The sequence below is a fragment of the Leucopleurus acutus genome, assembly GCF_964270905.1.
Source record: "Leucopleurus acutus genome assembly, chromosome: 16".
Taxonomy (NCBI): domain Eukaryota; kingdom Metazoa; phylum Chordata; class Mammalia; order Artiodactyla; family Delphinidae; genus Leucopleurus; species Leucopleurus acutus.
Window position 1 is genome coordinate 51,582,833 of NC_139158.1, and position 23,801 is coordinate 51,606,633.

The 23,801-nt window shown below is 38.0% G+C and overlaps 1 protein-coding gene across 4 annotated transcripts in view; it reads right to left on the bottom strand.

The window, feature by feature from the left end:
* Nucleotides 1–23,801, bottom strand: part of PLCB4 (phospholipase C beta 4) — a gene marked incomplete at both ends in the record, with an annotated part of 154,070 nt that overhangs the window by 28,818 nt on the left and 101,451 nt on the right. For all 4 annotated transcript variants that reach the window (XM_082856887.1, XM_082856886.1, XM_082856889.1 and 1 more), the window contains 4 exons: nucleotides 2,811–2,961; nucleotides 3,700–3,788; nucleotides 18,410–18,614; nucleotides 21,644–21,808. In XM_082856887.1, coding sequence (XP_082713013.1) covers nucleotides 2,811–2,961; nucleotides 3,700–3,788; nucleotides 18,410–18,614; nucleotides 21,644–21,808 — 610 coding nt within the window. The remainder of the gene's footprint in view (nucleotides 1–2,810; nucleotides 2,962–3,699; nucleotides 3,789–18,409; nucleotides 18,615–21,643; nucleotides 21,809–23,801) is intronic.

Here is a 23,801-nt window from a genome sequence, read left to right on the forward strand (position 1 = left end):
TTCACAGATGTTCACAGCAAATTCTGTCGGGCTCCACCCTGACAGCTTCCTTTTCACCCTGAAACTTCTCTTCTTGGCTCAGACAGGACACCTCTCTTCCCTCTTTATGCAACAGGATCATTTCCTTTCTCTTGATTCAGCTCTTCCTCAGAGGCTGTTTCACTATATACCTCTCTCTTGCATTTTCCTTCTCTTTCTCTTCACTGGTTCCTACCAACATGCTACTGTTCTCCACAACAACCATTTTATATCTTAAATCATCAATTTTTCTAACCTGGTTTCCATTCTCATCACCTAGGCATCCCTGATCCAACAGTAATTATGCAGTCTTAACGTCTCTGGACTGTCTACAATACCTTCCAAAACTCATTCTTCTTATAACATATATCTCTCTCTGTTTTTCTTTGTTTTCATTCCTGCTATCTTTCTAAGCATTCTCACATTCACTCTCTCTCTTTCTCTCCCTCCTACCTCCTCTTTACCTACCACAGCCCTGCTGTTGCATGTTTCCATTCAGATGTACCACTGACAGCTTGAACCTGATGATGTCCAGGACCAGAATAATCTTACTCAAAGCTTTTCTTCCTCTTGAGTTCTCTACTTCACTCAACAGCACCATCTCTCTCTGTGACCTGACCTTGAAGTAGCTGAGTTACCTCCTAAGTCCCATATCCAAGCCACCAATTGATTTCCATCCTTCTTTTCCCTCTGAGTACTTCCAGCCTAATTCAGGTCCTCCTGGCCATTAGTATGGCTCATTCGTTCATCAGCCATTTACTTCTTAAGAGAAGAGACTTTAGATCTTTACTAGGCATCGTTCCAGGGACACACTGAATGACAGAGGGGTGGTCTTGTCAGCAATAACTGCTTTCTCTGGTTGTTATCACGTCATATAAATATAATGTGAATAAATATATAATATAAATATAAGGTGATAAGCGTTATAGTAGAGGCACAAATACTCTAATTCTTCACTTGCCCTTAGCATCCATTCCTTCCTTTTAAAGAATACTTCTGCCAAGACTGTACTAATCTTCTTAAAAAAATCCTCTGATGTCATTTCCCATTCTCAGGTGGTCCCAGATCCTTTCCAGACCAGGACTGGCCCAGCCCCCTTTCCTACCCCTGGGTGCTTCCTATGTGGCCTCCTCCCAGGCTCCTCCACCTTCTCTTCCTGTTCACGTCAGACCTTCATTTCAAGGCCCAGCTCAGTTAGGACATCATCCTTAAGTCTCCTCTGAGCGCCAGCTGGAAGGGGCCCTCTCCCTCTTGTTTCTGAGAGGTCAGCGCTCACAAACACTGCCTGGTAGAGGGGTGGAAGCCTGTCCCATCTTACCCCTCGGGCCATGTGAGGTCCCTGAAGGTGCAAAGGCATTTCTCATAGAACCGACTACTGCCACTTCGAGGAGGCTCCCAAGTCTCCTGAACAAAAGGCCAAAATGAAAGTGTGTAGACCCTCTTCCTCAGGGCGTCTGCAGAGGGGACGAGGGAAAGGGAGAGCTTTCTTCCAATGGCTCCTTCCTGTGTAATCTCATTTGGAACCAGGAGTGAAACAGTTCAAAACACAAACATGGTCCCTTCTAGAACTAGAATCACTTCTGTCCTCTGAAAGCTAGTCACACTGCTTTTGCAGGCCACTTAATTCACTATAATTACTAATGTCTTTATGTGCTGGTGGGCATGACACAAGAACTTTAACTAAACAAAAACTCTTCCATTTTCCACTCTCTATCTCTGTCTGGGTGGCTGATGTTAAGAACGACCAGCGCTGGACGGAACGCTCAAATCCTGCATCATTACCTTGTTCCACATTCTTTCCAGGGAGAAACAGACAAGTTGCAAAGTACAACTGGGGCTACTTTTGTGCCGTCTCATTCTCTAATTTGTTTCACAAAGCTCAGTGCACACTTAGTTTCCTGCTAAATTACAATGCTGCTTTGGTTAAGGAAAGCCTGTCATTTCTTACCTTAAACTGCAGCACTGTGTGTATTTAAGTAAACAGACAACTTCATCTTCTTATACCAAAGATGCTGAATTCACATATAAATGTGAGATATATATACTGAGTAGAAAACCATTAGGAAAAGGAGAAATTCTTAAAGTAAGAAGAGCAAATTTAGTAAATGATTCAGGTCAAGGAGAATATTTACAATATTTAATTATCATATGGGATGGGGATCATCCAATCAGAATGGAGGCCTGGACAATAAGAATGGAAGTTCCCTTTAAATAATCAGTACAATTGCTCTCCCTACATACCAGCACACGGGACACATAATTCTTTGCAATGCCACCTCCAATGATCTTTCGTTTCATTCATAGGTAACCACACAGAACTGGCCTTCAGATGCCCGTCAATAATTTTACAAATAAATAGTCACGGATGCTAAATATCTACAGATGGGGGAAATTCTCAATAAAGGAATGCAGGAATGTCAGAACAATCAGGATTCTGTTGGTTCATAAGCTCACTGCCCATGCCTATGGTAGTATCTGGAGGAGAGAGGGGATGAGTTCGGTAAGTTCACTCTGTGAATGTTTTTTCCATAAAGGACACCAAATGTAAACATTTCTAGATCTACGAATATTGTACACAGTATGACTACAGTGCAGGGGATGTAGCAGATGAAACACTGACTTCCTGTTAACCACTCAGGGAAATTAAGTTGTTTGTTCAACCCACAAGAAAACCTGCTGCTCTTGAGATTTATGGAACCATGAAAATTGGCAAAATTAACAATTCTTAATACCTGCATCAAAGATTCTAAAATTGCCAGAAGAGACAAGGAGCCCAGACAACTCTCCTTTACCTTTCTTGGCCTCCAGGCCAGCTCCCAGGGCGGCCGTGGTGGTGGGCCTGAGCTCTGAGCTGCTCTGAGGGGTCACACTTGCTTTCGCTGTGTTGGCTTTCCCTTTCTTGTCATTCTTTGACGTGTCACTGGGCACGTCGGCGATGTCACTCTGGAACAGAAATGTTTATACTGACCCAAATGAATGCCACCTCACGTTCAAATGTCTTGCACATTCTTCCTTTTACTGAATCCAGTCTGTACCATCAACTTTTCCCCTTCTGCATCTTAGCCTCTATTCCTTAAATAGATCTTTGCTTGGCAGGAGTAAACACATGGTTTCCTCAGGCTTGAGACAAATGATGAAGCCTAGGAAAGCAGATGTAGCTCCTTTACAAGCAGGGTATACCTTCTTTTTTTCCAGCTACTGGAGAGATTTCCGTTTCCATTCTAAACTGAGGAGTAAGGGGAGTTTTAAAAACAAAGAAGCAAACACCACAACTGTGCACTGAAATTGAAGGTTGGATGCAAGACTATAAAAAATAAACAATAGTAAACGCCAATTTCATTAATACACTGAATAAGGTTAGCTGGTATTTCAGTGTCTCACAAAAGCATCCTATATTCTAAATGTTCCTAAAAGCATCATGAATGTTTTCCATTTCATTTCTAATGGGGCCAGGATCCCCGGATGTTAGTGAAGCCACAGTGAGGAAGTGGGTCACATTTTATTAAATATGCTACGTCCTCATAGACCTTTGAAATTCTTTTGTTGAATTGATAAGTTCAGTTTCAAAAACCACTTTTGAACTTGTTCTATTAATTTATTACTTTGTCTTGCTCTTGTAATCACTGTTAGACACCCAAACTTCCCCAACTCGGCTGTCTTTAATTGACCATTGCTACTTACGGTTTCAATGCCCATAGCTCTCATTTGGTCTGCTCTCTTTTCCGTAATGGAAAGAAATTTCTTTGGATCTGATAAAGCATCCACAATATCTGGGGGGAAAAATATCACTGAGCTGTGAATTCTCTGTTTTACTGAAAACATCTACGAAAATTCAGCTAACAAACTGTTTATAATCTCTGACCCCTGTGATGCCTTCTGTTAAGTACCTTCTCCTAGGACATAAGACAAGGTTAGAAAAGCACAACTAGTTGCTGAAAACAAGAAATAAGTAAAGGCAAGAATAAAAGGCCAGATGATTTTCTTAATTTCCCTTTATTTTTTTTCCCAAATGAAAAGGATGGGGAGGCAGGTCAAGCTAATTGAATTGCCTTGGGGTCTCTCTACTTGTGTGACTTTCAACAAGTTGATCAATATTTCCAGCCTCAGTTTCTTCATAGGAAAATTAGAACTAATACCACCCACCCTGCAGAGGCACTATGAGCATTCAATGAAAAAGTACCTGGAGCACAGTAGACGCCACCAGCACTAGCCTTATTTTTAGATACAGAAGGAAAACACATATTTAAAGCCAATTTTGGTACCATGTAGATAAAGTGAGTGCAAGTTATAGCTGAGAAAACACTGGAGAAATAGTTCAAGATTTCATCTTTTAGGGAATTTCCTGGCAGTCCAGTGGTTAGGACTTGGTGCTTTCACTGCGGTGGTCCAGGTTCAATCCCTGGTCGGGGAACTAAGATCCCATGAGCCTCCCGGTGTGGCCAAAAAAAAAAATCGTCTTTTACATAACATCAGTTGAAGAGTTCCAAGTACTTTCAAATGGAATTTCATACAATTTTGTATAATTTATCAATATTATAGAAGGAATCATTATTCTCATACCCTTAAAGCAGTACATAATTTACAGCTCGTAAAAATTGTATGTTTTTAAATTTACCCCTAGCAGAATCACCTTCCTAATTACATTGATATGATTTTTAAATTTTTTCTTAACTTTATTTCTTTTATAATAGAAAATAATATATGCACATGATAAACATTCAAATGTATAAAATGAAAAAGTAAACATCTCCTCTCCTGCCCATCCCAGACAAAATTCAACACCCATTTATGATAAAAGCTCTCCAGAAAGTGGGCATAGAGGGAACCTACCTCAACATAAAAAAGGTCATATACAACAAACCCACAGCAAACATCATTCTCAATGGTGAAAAACTGAAAGCATTTCCTCTAAGATCAGGAACAAGACAAGGATGTCCACTCTCACCACTATTATTCAACATAGTTTTGGAAGTCCTAGTCATGGCAATCAGAGAAGAAAAAGAAATAAAAGGAATACAAATTGGAAAAGAAGTAAAACTGTCATTGTTTGCAAATGACATGATACTATACATAGAGAATCCTAAAGATGCCACCAGAAAACTACTACAGCTAATCCATGCATTTGGTAAAGTTGCAGGATACAAAATTAATGCACAGAAATCTCTTGCATTCTTATACACTAATGATGAAAAATCTGAAAGAGAAATTAAGGAAACACTCCCATTTACTACTGCAACAAAAAGAATAAAATACCTAGGAATAAACCTACCTAAGGAGACAAAAGACCTGTATGCAGAAAACTATAAAACACTGATGAAAGAAATTTAAGATGATACAAATAGATGGAGAGTTATACCATGTTCTTGGATTGGAAGAATCAACATTATGAAAATGACTATACTACCCAAAGCAACCTACAGATTCAATGCAATCCCTATCAAACTACCAATGGCATTTTTTACAGACTAGAACAAAAAATCTTAAAATTTGTATGGAGACAAAAAAGACTCCGAATAGCCAAAGAAGTCTTGAGGGAAAAAAATGGAGCTGGAGGAATCAGACTCCCTGACTTCAGACTATACTACAAAGCTACAGTAATCAAGATAATATGGTACTGGCACAAAAACAGAAATATAGATAATTGGAAAAGGATAGAAAGCCCAGAGATAAACCCACACACCTATTGTCAACTAATATATGACAAAGGAAGCAAGGATATTAAATGGAGAGAAGACAGTCTCTTCAATAAGTGGTACTGGGAAAACTGGACAGCTACATGTAAAAGAATGAAATTAGAACATTCCCTAACACCATACACAAAAATAAACTCAAAATGCATTAGATACCTAAATGTAAGACCCGACACTATAAAACTCTTAGAGGAAAACACAGGAAGAACACTCTTTGACATAAATCACAGCAAGGTCTTTTTTGATCCACCTCCTAGAGTACTGGAAATAAAAACAAAAATAAACAAATGGGACCTAATGAAACTTAAAAGCTTTTGCACAGCAAAGGAAACCATAAACAAGACGAAGAGACAACCCTCAGAATGGGAGAAAATATTTGCAAATGAATCAACGGACAAAGGATTAATCTCCAAAATATATAAACAGCTCATGCAGCTCAATATTAAAAAAATAAACAACCCAATCCAAAAATGGGCAGAAGACCTAAATAGACATTTCTCCAAAGAAGACATACAGATGGCCAAGAAGCACATGAAAAGCTGCTCAACATCACTAATTATTAGAGAAATGCAAATCAAAACTACAATGAGGTATCACCTCACACCGGTTAGAATGGGCATCATGAGAAAATCTACAAACAACAAATGCTGGAGAGGGTGTGGAGGAAAGGGAAGACTCTTTCACTGTTGGTGGGAGTGTAAATTGATACAGCCACTATGGAGAACAGTATGGATGTTCCTTAAAAAAACAAAAATAGAATTACCTTATGACCCAGCAATCCCACTACTGGGCATATACCCAGAGAAAACCATAATTCAAAAAGACACATGTACCCCAATGTTCATTGCAGCACCATTTACAGTAGCCAGGTCATGGAAGCAACCTAAATGCCCATCGACAGATGAATGGATAAAGAAGATGTGGTACATATATACAATGGAATATTACTCAGCCATAAAAAGGAACGAAATTGGGTCATTTGTAGAGACGTGGATGAATCTAGAGACTGTCATACAGAGTGAAGCAAGTCAGAAAGAGAAAAAGAAATAACATATATTAACGCATATATGTGGAACCTAGAAAAATGGTACAGATGAACCAGTTTGCAGGGCAGAAACTGAGACACAGGTGTAGAGAACAAATGTATGGACACCAAGGGGAGAAAGCGGCAGGGGTTGGGGATGGTGGTGTGATGAACTGGGAGATTGGGATTGACATATATACACTTATATGTATAAAATGGATAACTAATAAGAACCTGCTGTATAAAAAGTAAATAAAATTAAATTTTAAAAAAAGTAACATGATCATCTCAATAGATGCAGAAAAAACTTTTTACAAAATTCAACATCCATTTATGATTATAAACCTTTAACAGACTGGGTATAGAGGGAACATACCTCAACATAATAAAGTCCTTATATGACAAGCCCATAGCCGGCATCATACTCAATAGTGAAAAGCTGAAAACATTTCCTCTCAGATCAGGAACAAGACAAGGATGCCCACTCTTGCCACTTTTATTCAAAACAATATGGGAAGTCCTAGCCACAGCAATCAGACAGGAAAAAGAAATAAAAGGAATCAAAATTGCAAAGGAAGAAGTAAAATTGTCACTGTTTACAGATGACATGATACTATACATAGAAAATTCTAAAGATGTCACCAAAAAACACCAGAACTCATTAATGAATTCAGTAATGTTGCAGGATACAAAGTTAATATACATAAATCTGTTGCTTCTTGTACACTAACAACAAACTATCAGAAAGAGAAAGCAGGAAAACAATCTATTTACAATCACATCAAAAAGAATAAAATACCTAGAAATAAACCTAAATAAGGAGGTAAAAGACCTATACTTGGAAAAGTAAAGACACTGATGAAAGAAATTGAAGATGACACAAACAGATGGAAAGATATACTGTGTTCCTGATTGGAAGAATTAATATTGGTAAAATTGACCATACTACCCAAGGCAATCTACAGATTCAATGTAATTCTTATCAAATACCAATAACATTCTTCACAGAATTAAAACAAATAATTCTAAAATTCATATGGAGACACAAAAGACCCTGAATAGTCAAAACAATCTTGAAGAATAAAGCTGGAGGTATCACACTCCCTGATTTCAAACTATACTAAAAGCAACAGTAATCAAAATAGTATGGTACTGGCACCAAAACAGATACATAGATCAATGGAACAGAATAGAGAGCCTAGAAACGAGCCCACACTTATATGGGCAATTAATCTATGACAAAATAGGCAAGAATATACAATGGGGAAAAGACAGACTCTTCAATAAATTGTATTGGGAAAACTGGACAGCTACATGCAGAAGAATGAAACTAGATTACTTTCTCACATTATGCACAAAAATAAATTCAAAATGGACTAAAGACTTAAATGTAAGACCTGAAACCAAAAAACTTCTAGAAGAAAACATAGGCAGTAAGCTCTTTGACATCAGTCTTAGTAATACTTTTTTGGATATGACTCCTCACATAAGGGAAACAAAAGCAAAAATGAACAAATGGGAGTACCTCAAACTAAAGACTTTTGCACAGTGAAGGAAACCATCAACAAAACAAAAAATACTATCTACTGAGTGGGAGAAGATATTTGCAAACAATAAATCTGACAAGGGATTAATATCCAAAATATACAAAGAACTCATACAACTCAACATCAAAAAAACAAACAACCTGATTTTAAAAAAAGGGCAAAGGATCTGAATAGACAGTTTTCCAAAGAAGACATACAAATGGCCAAGAGACACATGAAAAGATGCTCAACATCACAACTCATCAGGGAAATGCAAATCAAAGCCACAATGACATATCACCTCACACCTGTCAGAGTGGCTATACAAAAGGCACAAACTTCTAGTTATAAGATAAATAAGTACCAGGGACGTATGTATAACATGAAAAACATAACAGTGCTGTAAGTTAAATATGAAAGTTGTTAAGAGAATAAACCCTAAGAGTTCTCATCACAAGGAAAAGGTTTTTTTCCTATTTCTTTAATTTTGTATCTATATGAGATGATGGATGTTCACTAAACTTATTGTGATAATCATTTCATGATGTATATAAATCAAATCATTATGCCGTACACCTTAAACTTATATGGCACTGTACGCCAATTACATCTCAATACAACTGGAAGAAAAAATTATATAATATGCTTTTTAGATGTATTAGGTTATATATGTAGAGCTTTGAAAATTATCTTTAGTGAGTAGACAATGTTCCATTGAGTTTATGTATAAAACTACTCCCCACTGCTAGATATTTATATGGACTTCCAATTTTTCTATAAAAGATGACTTTGCAAGGAATATGTTAGTGCAAAAAATGATTTCTTCATCCTTTTTAAATCAGAAATTAGTAGTTCAGATATATAATATAACAACCTATATGCCTGATGGGCATTCCTAACAAACTTTTTTCCTAATAAGCTTTAAAATAGTTATTGAAGAACAATTAATGGAAAAAATGAGTATCAAGAAAATAAAACAGAATCAAGAGGGCACATTAGGTTGAATACCGCCTCCAAAAATTCATGTCTGCCCAGAACCTCAGAATGTGACCTTATTCATAAACAGGGCGTTTGCACATGTAATTAGTTAAGGTCTGAGATGAAACCATTCTGGGTTAAGGCTGGCCCTAAATCCCATGACTAGTATGTTTATAAGAAGAGGACAGGACACACAGAGACAAAGAGAGAAAGGCCAGGTGATGATGGAGGCAGATTGCAGTGAGACAGCTACAAGCCAAGGAACACTGAGGGTTGCGGGCAGCCACCAGGAGGGTCTGGGAGGACGAAAGGAAGGATTTTCCTAAGAGCCTCCAGAGGGAGCATGGTCCTGCTGACCGCTTGATTTCAAACTTCTAGCGTTCAGAACTGTGAGAGAATAAAAGTTTCTGTTGTTTGAAGTCTACCAGTCTTACTTATTTATATTTTTTAAAAATACCAACTATTTTGGGGTTTAGTGCCATTTCCAAAAGGCTGGTCTCCTGATGAAGAGTTTCCATGTATATTCCTGTTTTTCTCCTCCCTCCTTCCTGCCCGTGTTTTCTCACTCCCATATAGAGTTGAAAGCATCAATTTAGGTATTCCCAAGAACTGCAAAGAAAATGGCAGTTCCTTAGTACAGACTTCCAGATACTTATTGGGTTTTTAGGAGAACTCTGGGTTTTGTTTGTTTGCTTGTTTGTTTAACCACTGTTTTTCAAGGCACGTGGGTGCCTCAGTGGTGAGCATCAACAATGGCACCTGTGACACCCTCCCCTCCCTCCGTGTGCTCACTCCTGGCCCAGGTTCCCTTCCGTTCCCCACTCTACTGTTTCTACCTCATCAACAGGTAAAGGCAGCAGAGAAATACACGTTCCCTGTTGGCTTTAAAGTGATGCTAGTAAAGATCAACAAATTCTATAACTATGATTTTGGATTAGCTCTTTTAGTTTCTACCAAATGATTGATCATTTCCCAAACTGCATTTCCAGGAATGCTAGAAGATACAGAAGGTTCAGAGGCCAGATCTTGTGGTTGAATAAGATCGGGAAATCCTCACGTCTCCCCTCTTCTCAGACATTCACAGAGCATCTCAAGGAACTATGCAATAAATACATGTATAAATTCACTTAGCCTAGCAACTCCCAATGTATTTCACCATAATCCATCCTGCCCCCTTCCCACTAGAGCTTTTCTTCTTGGTGTTCTAACTAATATTTTCTGTACTTCAGAAGAGGTCATAAAAATGGAAATCACTGCTATGTGAATCGGTTTTTCAACAAATATTTGATAGAAAGAATGAGACATTTTAGCATCCACGAAGGACAGGACAAAATGGAAAATCTTTAAATTGTATTGGTAAATTCTGAGGTCATACCCTACAAATGGCATATTAATAAAGGTTGCTCCTCCTCTGGAACCATGTGATGTAAGAAATGGTCAGTTATCTTTGCAAAGAGGTTGGAAAGCAACCCTGTGAAGATACCGGGCAAGTGAACAAGAAACACCACCACCCCATGCTGTATCTTTAATCGTAAGGGGGGCAGAAAGGGGAACTGGGCGAATAAACAAAGAACCACTTCGTCTTTGCCGACATAAAATTAGCCTAGTTGTAGAAGAGATAATCTATAGCTGTGGAAGCAGTGATAAGCATTGCTCAAGGGACAAGGGACAAGAGGCTCATGAAATACAGCTTGGAGTGACACAAATATCACACTGGTGATCCATGAACTCTGGAAGCATAGCTTTGACTCTCTTATTTGTTCTCCTCACTACCACTCAGTAATGATAAAAGAAATACAAACGATAAAAACCATCAAAGCAACAGTGAGTGGGAAAAAAGAAATACTGACACTCATTTAATTGTCATCATCTTTGGAACCATCTCCTGTCACCAACAGCAGTGGCTAACAGTGGCAAAGTTGCTGTGATAGGTAAATGCCATTGTCAGTGGTACCTGCAACTACAGAAAAAGCAGCAAAGACAACCCAGCACACTGAGTCTCACTGGATTTGACAAAGGAAAATGCACCTTAGCACCCAACCTAGTAATTCTACTGTGTGTGTGTGTGTGTGTGTGTATGTGTGTGTGTAAGTGAACGAGAGGACTGTTTTACTCTATGTTCAGTAGAAAATTAATATTACAAAAAATTAAACTCAGGCTTGATTCATGCCTAGTCATTCTTCTTCTAAATGTTACCATTTTTTTTTTCACGTTCAAGTTTAGTTTCGAGAGCTGAGAGGCTTCATCTCTGTTCTTAAGCCTAGATATACTTTACATCTAGGCAGCTCAGGAAAAGAAAGATCTATGAAGAGTTCAGAATCTTCCAGAATCATCTTCGTTTGCTTATCTCTTTGTGTATCTTGGGAGTTGTTATAGTAACGAGAAGGAAAAGTGGAATTCCCTGCCTCTGTCTCCCGAGGGGGTGAGGAATTAAAACAGGGAACTCACAGGAGTGGAAGAGGGTCAGGGTGGAAAACACTGGTTCTGGACCTATCTCCTGTTCAGGAGGAAATGGCTCAGCTCAGAGTTCAAGGCGTCTAAAGAGTACCGCATGCAAGAAAGTAGAAGTATTTTGAGCAATTGCAGAAGTACCTAGTTGCCTCATCAGTAGAGATTCATCATCATATGGTGACCTCATAGCACAGAAGCCCAATAAATAAGTGACCAGAAGCTCCTGCAAAAGCCCAGGCCCTCCCTAAAGAGCTGCCTTAACTTGGAAAAGCCATTTAAGAACATTTTTCTTATTGCTATAAAATGACACCACCCACCTGACATTACTGAGATTTAAAATACATTTAAAAATCATGTAGAATACAGAGTTGCTGGTGCTTAAAGACAATCATAGTAACATTAGAATTCTGAAGCTTCTTAGCAAGCCCAGGATTAAGAGGTTTTTCTTAGGATGATGAATTACTTATGACAAAATAACTTACTGCAGTCAATTAAAGGGTAAAGTTAGGGAGAAGAAAATAGAACCAATTGAGTTTTCTTTAACTTATTAGAAATAAATAAAATGAAAAAAAATTAATGGAGGGCTGTTATGGTCAGGTACTATTCCAAGAGCTCATTTGATCTTCACTTATGAGAAGGGTACTACTGTTATCGCTGAGTTGCAATGAGGACACTAAAACAAAATGTTATGTTAAGTCATCCAAGGTTAGACAGCCAAGGGGCTCCGTCAGTGCTCTTATGTACCTGTTATGTGGCCTCAATGAAATAGCATTCTTTCAGGCCAAGAAAAATAGACAGTCTTTGAATCTCCAACCTTTACATTCATAGAACTTTATCTAGACATTAAAATGTATATGAGACCACTTTAGAAATTAATAGAAAGAGATCTTATGAGTAAATTAAAATTTGATTTAAACAATTACTTAAGAAAAAGAGGAGCAACCCAATTTAAAACAAAACAAAACAAAACAAAACCAAAGGCACTAGAGTATTTTGCAGGCACAGGAATATGTGACAAAAAAAAATACAAAATGAGTTAAATCTGACTCATAATTGTAAATGCGTGATTTGAAATGACGAGATACCACTTTGACTACCACAGTCCAGAAGTAATAAGTGGAGTCCTGCCATACTGGACAGTGAATTCTCTGTGATGTTCCTGGATGCTGTCCAATGCAATGGGGAAGCTCCACTAAACCTTCACCCCTACTCTCAGATAGTGGTTACACTATTAACGTTGGGTATGTATCCTTCTAGAATTTTTTATGCATTTTATGTACATGTATAAACAGAGAGTTATAGGGCTTTTTGTAAATAATAATGAGATTGTTTTGCAATTTATTTTTTCACTCAGCAATATATCACTGTCATATTCCTATGTTCAAATACTGAGAGCCAAGTTATTATTATTTTTTTTAGTGCAAATCACACATTTATTATTAACTCTCTTAATGAACAGAAATTCAAAGTTTAATTTGTCATTGAGAATTTACCTGTTTTTGGTTTTTTTTTACATCTTTATTGGAGTATAATTGCTTTACAATGGTGTGTTAGTTTCTGCTTTATAACAAAGTGAATCAGTTATACATATACATATGTTCCCATATCTCTTCCCTCTTGCGTCTCCCTCCCTCCCACCTTCCCTATCCCACCCCTCTAGGTGGTCACAAAGCACCGAGCTGATCTCCCTGTGCTATGCGGCTGCTTCCCACTAGCTATCTATTTTACGTTTGGTAGTGTATATACGTCCATGTTATTATTTTTAATGGCTATTAACGCAGTATTCTATAGAATGGCTGTAATGTATTTAACCAATCCCTAGCGATGGATTAGGTTGTTTCTAATCTTCTTTATACAAATAATGCTGCATGCCACTAGAGTATAATTTTAAAAATTGTTTGCCTTTAACAATCTGATTAAAGAAATAATTCCTAGGGTAAGTATTTGGTGGATTATAAAAGCTGGGACTTACTTAGCTTGGTCAGGCCTAAGAGGTCTTACTTCTGTAACTGGATCTAAAATTATGGAGTGATTTTAGACAAACTGACCCACCTAAAAGCCGAGAAGACATAATTTACCAAATTACTTAGTGCCCTGACAATGAGAATATTTTCCTGAAGGTGCCCAAACTGTTCAACAGGAACAGCACACTGTTCTTGCTGACTAACACTAGGTTTTGAGGACACATCCTCAAACAGGAACCAGATCTTTTCAGTTTTAACGCCAAACACACTGTATTTCAGCTTCTTCAGAATGAATCAGTAAGTCCAGCACTTTCCTTATCAAGCCCTTGGCCTGGGCTGCTTCCCTATCTGGAGAGAAATCCAGTCTACCTCTCTGCTGTGATGTATTATTCATCTTTCAAGGCCCAGACAGCTACTGAAACCTCCCTACTCTGATTAATCACTCCTTGGTTCAATGCTCCAAATACCATCTGGCTACTGCCCTTGGGGCATTTATAGAACAGGTTACACTTATCTGTGTATACATATATGCCTGCTTACGAAAATGTATATGAGTACAAGGTTGGAAAATTCTTGAGGTTAAGTGTACATGACTTTTTCAACCTTATATCTCTTACTCAGGCTATTCATAGAGTAGGTACTAAATAATTGTTGAAAATATCTATTCTTTTGAGAAAAAAATATCTTAAATGAATACATGAATGGTATACCATTTTTACTTTTTAAACTAGTAAATGCTAACAAAAGTTATAGCTCATACACTGCTGATGGGTTATTTGTCAACCTGTATCTAAAGCTTTAAATATGTATACACACTTTGATGCGACAAATCCATTTCAAAGAATTCATCTTCAGGAAACAATCATGAATATTTCCAAAGCTTTACATTTAGGGTTCTTAGATGCAATATTGTTTATAAGAAAGAAAAATAGAAATGACTTCAATGTTTCAATAACATGATAAATTACAGCATATATAAAATGGAATCTCATCTAGCCAATAAGAATAATTCATGACATGGAGAAAATACTCTCCATTATGTGAAAAAAATTAAGTCTCTGAAATATGAATCCAACTGAGTATGCATAGTAAGATCCAATTTTATTAAAATAAAGAGAAGAAATGAGATTGGAAGTAAAGGGACCAATATAGTAACAGAGTTCCTTCTGCGCAGTGGATTTATGAATGACCCTTTAAAAATTTTTTATGTTGTCAGAATCTCTTTCTGATACATAGTGTACCTACTTTGCCTTTTACAGAATAAAACCTGCTAAACACATTTGCAGAATGAATGAATAAATTCATATTATCTCTCTTTAGCCACATAAAAATCTGATGATGTATAGCGACCACTTCCTTCTTTTTTCCCCAGAAAATGCTGGAGTGCAGTGGTGTAGAATTTCATTTTGAACTCTTTCCTATAGAATCAACAAATATCAATGTTCTAGGCAACAGGGACTCTGTAGACTTCCTAATGTGCTGGCTCAGTACATAAATGTTCAGATCTGAATGTGGGTGGTTAGTTAAGCAGATGAAATACAAACACATTTTGGAAATCAAGAGGCTGTGAAGAAGATCAGAAATGTGGAAAAAGTTCCCATATTCTTATTTTGTTATTTTCAGGTAAGTCCCTTAAATAAACCCTCATCATGTCTGCCCTCGGTTTCTTCACATATAAAAGAAATGACTGATAATTCTGAATAAACAGTCTTTGAATGTCACATCTGAGGTTAAGATGTCAACTGCAGAATCCCATCAAGGATAACGTAGTACAGAAATTTCTGATGCTTCTGATAGAAATACTATAATGACACTGTTAGGAAAGAACACTTGCAAGATGATTTTTGGAGATTTGAATCAATACTTACATAAATATTGACACTAGTAATAAGCCACATGATAAACACAGACATTTCTTCAGCATACACCTACATATATTCACATCCATTCTGAACAGTTTCACATTTCTGGATTCTATGTAACGTGCTTGGCACAAAGTAGGAGCTCAACAAGCTATACCTTTTCCTTTTCTATTCATTGCTCTCTCTCTTTTTTTTTAATCATCTTTATTGGAGTATAATTGCTTTAAAATGGTGTGTTAGTTTCTGCTTTATAATAAAGTGAATCAGTTATACATATACATATGTTCCCATATCTCTTCCCTCTTGCATCTCCCTCCCTCCTATCCTCCCTATCCCACCCCTCTAGGTGGTCACAAACCACCAAGCTGATCGCCCTGTGCTATGCGGCTGCTTCCCACTAGCTATCTATTTTACATTTGTTAGTGTATATATGTCCATGCCACTCTCTCACTTTGTCACAGCTTACTCTTCCCCCTCCCCATATCCTCAAGTCCATTCTCTAGTAGGTCTGTGTCTTTATTCCTGTCTTACCCCTAGGTTCTTCATAACACTCTATGACATAAATCACTGCAAGATCCTTTTATAACCACCTCCTAGAGAAATGGAAACAAAAACAAAAATAAACAAATGGGACCTAATGAAACTTAAAAGCTTTTGCACAGCAAAGGCAACCATAAACAAGACCAAAAGACAACCCTCAGAATGGGAGAAAATATTTGCAAATGAAGCAACTGACAAAGGATTAATCTCCAAGATTTACAAGCAGCTCATACAGCTCAATAACAAAAAAACAAACAACCCAATCCAAAAATGGGCAGAAGACCTAAATAGACGTTTCTCCAAAGAAGATATACAGGTTGCCAACAAACCCATGAAAGAATGCTCAACATCACTAATCATTAGAGAAATGCAAATCAAAACTACAATGAGATATCATCTCATACCAGTCAGAATGGCCATCATAAAAAATCTAGAAAAAATGAATGCTGGAGAGGGTGTGGAGAAAAGGGAACACTCTTTCACTGTTGGTGGGAGTGTAAATTGATACAGCCACTATGGAGAACAGTATGGAGGTTCCTTAAAAAACTAAAAATAGAACTACCATATGACACAGCAATCCCATTACTGGGCACATACCCTGAGAAAACCATAATTCAAAAATAGTCACGTACCAAAATATTCATGCAGCTCTATTTACAATAGCCAGGACATGGAAGCAACCTAAGTGTCCATCATTGGATGAATGGATAAAGAAGATGTGGCACATATATACAATGGAATATTACTCAGCCACAAAAGGAAACAAAATTGAGTATTTGTAGTGAGGTGGATGGATCTAGAGTCTGTCATACAGAGTGAAGTAAGTCAGAAAGAGAAAAACAAATACCGTATGCTAACACATATATAAAGAATCTAAGGAAAAAAAGAAAAAAAGGTCATGAAGATCCTTTTCTATTCAAACAGCCCATTTCCCTGGAGTAAATTAGAGTTTTGTTTGAAAAGGAACACATGTAAAGGCAAAGCCTTTTAAGTCTTCCAACATATTTGTTTATACAACTGTCTTTAAAACGTATTAGGTATTATGCACTGCCTGCTTCCTAAGTGCAAGTATATGGAACCTGATTTAATCCATCTGCTGATGCCCTGTAGCCATCACATGCTTCTCAACACCCATGCAGATCTCCCTGGCTCTTTTCTGACCCGTTTACCCAGCCCCACAGCACCCAGTCCCAGACTCTTCCATGTGCTCATTATCTGTTACTCTGTGTTGCAGTTTCTAATAGACTTCCTTTTCCATGAAAAACAAAGGGAAGGGGGAAGGAATCTTTACTCTTGATTTCTCAACTGAAAAATCCTCGTGGCTGACTTTATTTTTTGAACCTGCAATCAAGTTGTTAATGTTTAGCATTAGTTGCAGAAAATCTGCCCTCCAGAGAAGTCTGCATTGTTCAAAACACACAACAAAATAACCTAAAGTTCCCCAAACAAGACTGTGATGTGTTCCAGTATAGCACAGAAACTAGATCTTCATCTAGAGCCAGATGCATGTGTGTGCATATATGCCTTGTTATGTTATATACTGTAATGATGAGCACACACTTCATAAGGATGCTATGAGGGAGACAGTAATGGTACCTTTACTCTACAGGCCAGGAAATGAGGTGTTTGAAAGGTGATGTCACTGTCTCATGGTCACTCAGCTAGCAGTGGAGAGTCAGGACTTGAACCCTTGTTAATTTGATGTACTTTGTGTACTGTTTCCTGATTCAACAGACTCTGAAAATATAGAGGATCTTTGTTTCCTTTTAATGTTCTTGGCACAGTGGGGGTTATGAAAATTAATATGTTTGGGTTTAAGCAAAATCCTATGACTTGGTCCAACTTTTGATGCTTCCCATTGATTAGTATAACCAAAGGTGGTCTTTTATGGACTGATGGCTGGACTTTGTGCGAGGATGAACTCTCCTGTGATTCGGAAAAAAAAAATCCAGGCATGTTGATAGTTGAGTTCAATTTAAATCTTTTTAGTGAAACCGGTTGACAAGATATCTAAGGTTTTACATCATTCATGTCTTTCCCCACTTTCAGTGATGGTGTAAATATATTTTTCACAAATGTATTTGTGAAAGTTGAAAAACAACATAAAATTACAGTATTTTAAAATAAGAAAGAACCTTAAAGATAATCTAGACTTGCCCTTTCATTTCTTACTAGGAGATCTGAGGTTACTAATTATCCCTGATTTCTTCAATACTATAGGGGTTGGCAGCATTGTCAGCAAAAGACTTTTTAACAATTGTTGAAATAGCTTATAATCATGCAATTTAGGGGGAAATACACACACACACACACACACACACACACACACACAAAATATTCTAAAAGTTTAACTAACCTCCAAATCCATCAGGCACATACGTTTTAAGAACAATATTGCAGAAAATTGTTGGCAGTGATAAAGGTTTATTTCCCTCATTTCGAAGAGAAATGTGTCGATAGCCTGCTTGGAGGCCATCCAGTGGCAGAATCCTCTGGCCAATCAGCTTGTTGTTGTCATCATACACTGCAAGTCTCAAGACTGCCAGGTCAGGGAGGATCACCTGCAAACAAGAAATGGTACTTTTTGTTGCTTTTTGGAATGCAGCTCCCAAGAATTACAACTCTAGGAATCTGGAGTATATTCATAATGTTCTGAAAGGCTTCTTTATGGTGAAAATAAGCCAATGGTCAATTTGCATTCTTAAAGCATACTGTATAAGCTACAATGCCCAAGCCATTGAGAAAGGCAATTGGAACAGGTTGGAATTCATTTCCTGGAAATCATTTCCTGAAAATTTTAGATGGAATGAATGGATGTGAAAGATGACTACTCCAACCCTTGGCATCTTTCCCCGTCCCACCCATGTAATGGATGAGCAAAAGGAGACCCTGAGAAATAAAGTGACTTTCCTTTATGTCAGAGATGGCCAGTGACAGCTGGGCCTAGACACTGGGGCTCCTGATTTCTAGTCCTGTGATCTGTCTACTACCTGGGCTGCTTCTGACATCAAACTCTGTTTTTAAGAATATGGAAAGTATCTTAGAAGAAACACTTCATGTATAAAAGACAATCTATATATAAGTTTAGATTTCCCCTTTTCCTTGCACACCTCAGTTTTTAACACATTTTGGGATATTAAATAGAGTAAGATGGGGCAGCTAGAAGCATTAACATAGGGAATTCCCTGGCAGTCCAGTGGTTTGCACTCTGTGCTCTCACTGCCAAGGGCCCAGGTTTGATCCCTGGTCAGGGAACTAAGATCCCACAAGCTGTGCAGCACAACAAATAAAACAAAACAAACAAAAACAGAACAAAACAAAAAACCACCAACAAAAATCAACATTAACATATACCCAAGACATCTACTCTTGCCACCCCCAAACCTAATACATGGCCATAACATCTGAGCTCAGATAGCAGAAGCCCTATTCAGATATTAAAGAGCAACATGACAAAAAAAACCCTATGTTTTTTAATCAAGAATGCCTATTTAGGGCTTCCCTGGTGGCGCAGTGGTTGAGAGTCCGCCTGCCGATGCAGGGGACACAGGTTTGTGCCCCGGTCCGGGAAGATCCCACATGCCGCGAAGCGGCTAGACCCGTGAACCATGGCCGCTGGGCCTGCGCGTCCGCAGCCTGTGCTCCGCAATGGGAGAAGCCACAACAGTGAGAGGCCCGCGTACCACAAAAAAAAAATAAAAAAAAAAAAATAAAAAAATAAAAAAAAAGAATGCCTATTTATTGGCTATGAGCCGCTAAGATATCTCGTCTGATTTGAGCACTATGTCTAAAGCTAGACAATGAACTGGCTGCTTATTTATGCCTAGAGGTTTTAATTTAATTCCAACTTCCTGAAGATGAACAGGAGAAACCAAGATGAAATGCATCCAACTTCAGTCACTATGTTGTTCCTCACGTGGTGAATGGGGGCTTACCTTGTGAGATTAGTGCAATGAACAAAAACAATACCAGCAAGAAGGAAACTAAAGTTAAAGCACTTGGTATCAATGAAAGGCAATGTATTGTAACTTCTAAAGAACAGGGGAGGACGCAAAATTGGCGTCTTGTTTCTGGGGCCAGTAATACTGCATGAAAAACCAACTCTGATATTTCCCTATGCATCAAAAACAATGCCTGAAGCCAGCTTTCTGAATTTCTAGAAATGTGTGTAGGGATTATTCATTATGTTCCAAAACTCTGACCATACTGACAACAGATCCAGCTATAACAAATTGAAAAACATGGGAAGAAAAAAAAGACACATCACAGCTGTGTATGCAATTCACACTACACTCTGATTGTAGAAGAGAAGGTGAAAATGGGGGGAGGGTGTTGCATGGATAATGGTATTCACGTAACAGGGAGCACCTACACGTCAAAATGGCTTGATTTATTGAACTATATTGGTCTTCTGTAATATGCTTTCTGTAAACAAGTTAGCCAGTTCTGAGGTTGATAATCCCTATTTTTGTTAAGATAAAAAGCTGATTATCTGTGTTGCATGACATACGTATGTCATGCAACACTTGGAAAACCTGTGCCTGAAGAAGAAGCAAGAAAGCATTTTGGTTGGATAACAGAACAAGTGAGAAAGAAACAGGCATTTTTGAGATAGCACTGCCAATGCATGGATTTTTCAATACATCTTCCATTGGTGAAAGAGAAACAACTGGAAAAAAAATGGTTACAAGATTAAGGGCCTCCCCAGTGGTTCAGTGGTTAAGAATCCACCTGCCAATGCAGGGGACACGGATTCGAGCCCTGGTCCAGGAAGATCCCACATGCCGCAGAGCAACCAGGTCCGTGCACCACAACTACAGAGCCTGTGCTCTAGAGCCTGTGAGCCACAACTACTGAAGCCCACATGCCTAGAGTCCATGCTCCACAACAAGAGAAGCCACCGCAATGAGAAGCCTGTGCATCGTAACAAAGAGTAGCCCCTACTCGCTGCAACTAGAGAAAGCCTGCACATAGCAACGAAGACCCAACGCAGCCAAAAATAAATAAATAAAACAAATTTTAAAAAAATTGTTACAAGATTAAAAACTGCATCATTACAGAGAATGACTGATTGGTCTTAGGATCAAGGTATAATAAGGAGATAAAAAACAAAAAAGACAAAAACAGCACATGACCCACAGGACCTGTGGGCAGCAATGGGGACCACACTTTCTGGAGGCACAGGACAATACCAACTGACCCATTTAAGGACATTTATTGGCCTCAGTCTAGGTGCAACATCCTACCCATCCTCTTGGCTAAAGGAACAGTGCAAGTCACCAGCTGCCACAAGGGCAGGGAAGAGCTCTCCCACATGTGAGGCTGTCCACCTGTAGGGCTCCCTCTGAGTAGACTGCTAACCTGGGGCTTGGGCACTGCCATGTGGGAGGTGGGCTCCTCCAAGGAGGAAGGAGAGCCAAGAGGAGGACTGGGAAAAACTGAAACAACAATCATATGATGGCTGCAGAACTCATGCATTAGAAGAACACATTTAGGGTTGAATAACTGTCCCTATATCATGTAGTGTCTCTACACTAAAATGTGGTTCCCAACTTAGCAGAGTGAGTCTGACACATTGAAAATACCCTACCTTCCGAAATACAAATGATTCTTCATTGTAAACTGGATTGAGTCCATTGTTCATCACCATGCGTGTTCGGAATTCCTTCCGGATAGTGTCGGTAGGCAACCCATACATATCCACTTCTACATATGTGCCAATTTTTTTATCTGATAAGAACTGACCTGATATGACCTATAGAAATAGGATGAGAGAGAAGTAAAGTCAGTGTAATCATCAGTAGCAAAGAATAATCTGGAAGGAAGAGATTCTCTGTTCATCTTTAGAAATTTTAATTATCTATGGAAATAATGTATTCATTCCTTATTAAACTAAAACATGGTTGAGCAAGAACTGCATGCAAAAAACTATTCTAGGCAGAGGTTCTGCCTCCGAGAACTGCCTAGAAAAAGAAAGAGGGAACTATACATGAATCATCTATTACAAAACAATACTGTCCATAGCATCTTCACCTAAGTGCCCACACCTATGAAATGAAGCAATGGATTCAAATATGCCCTAAGGTCACTTCATAGCTCTGAAATTCTGTCACGCCACACTTTTACTGAATTCTTTCAAAAGTCTTGAGACACACAGAAAGAAAAGCAATGCTAAACTGATGTTGACAATCTTCATACAGGACAGTGTTATTTTTTGTAAAGACCAGTATTAAATTTTATCTATTTTAAAGCTATGGAGAGACTATTTTTCATTTATTTTCCAAATGACTACAGCCATTTATTAGGTTTTTTCACGTTATCTAATAGCTAATAATTGTGAAACAGTTTTTCGAGGTATAACTGACATAAAATAAACTGTACATGTTTAAAGTGTACAATGAGATCAGTTTTTACACATGAGCACATCTGTAAAACTATCACCACAATTAAGACAATAAATATTTTCAACAACTCCCAAAGTTCCTTTGTGCCCTTTTGTAATTCATCCTTTCTTCCATCTCTGTCTAGAGGAAACAACTTATTTACTTTCTGTTACTATACATTAGTTTGCATTTTCTAGAATTTAGTATAAGTGGAATCATATAGTAGATATCTTTTCATTAATAAGCTTCAGTTTTTATAGCCGTTTTTGCTTTACAGCAAAGTTGAGAAGAAAGTACAGAGTTCTCATATACCCCTGTCCCTGTACCCACCACTTCCCCCACTATGTGTATCTCGCACCACAGTAGTATACTCGTTACAATCAGTGAACCTACATTGACACTTCATTATCACCCAAAGTCCATAGTTTACATTTAGGGTTTACTCTTGGTGTTGTACATTCTATGGATGTGGAAAAATGTATAATGACACGTATCTACCATTGTAGTATCATACAGAACAGTTTCACTGCCCTAAAATCCCTTGTGCTCTGCCTGCTAATCCCTCCCCCCAACTCCTGATCTTTTTTAGCATCTCCATAGTTTTGCCTTTTTCCGGAATGTTATATAGTTGGAATTATACAGTGTGTCACTTTTTCAGACTGGCTTCTTTCACTTAGTAATGTACATTTAAATTTCATCCATGTCTTTTCAAGACTCAATAGCTCATTTCTTTTTAGAACTAAATACTATTCCACTGCCTGGATATGCCACTGATTATTTATCCATTCATCTACTAAATGGCACCATGGTTACTTTCAAAATTTTGTCAATTATGAATAAAGCTGCTAAAAACGTCCCTGTTAAGTTTTTGTGTGGACATAAGTTTTCAATTCATTTGGGTAAATAACAAGGAATACCACTTGCTGGATCATATAGTAAGAGTATGTTGAGTTTTGTAAGAAACTGCCAAACTGTTTTCCAAAATGGTTTCATCATTTTGCATTCCCACCATCAATGGCCAAGAGTTCCCGTTGCTCCACAGCCTCTACTGGATACTTTTTGATCTGGTGTTTTTCATTAAAAACAGCTAATAATGTCACTAGTAGAAAAACATGTTTCTCAAGAAAAAAAGAAAGAATTTAAAATCAAAGTTGAGAGCCACACACTGATCTTGCAAATTGACATTAAATTTATTTATTTATTTTTAATTTGGCTGCACTGGTCTTAGTGGGCACGTGGGTTCTTAGTTGCGGCATGTGGGATCTAGTTCCAGGCATTGGGAGCATGGAGTCTTAACCACTGGACCACCAGGGAAGTCCCAACATTAAATATTTTAGTTGTAATTTCTTAAGACTTTTCCAAGAC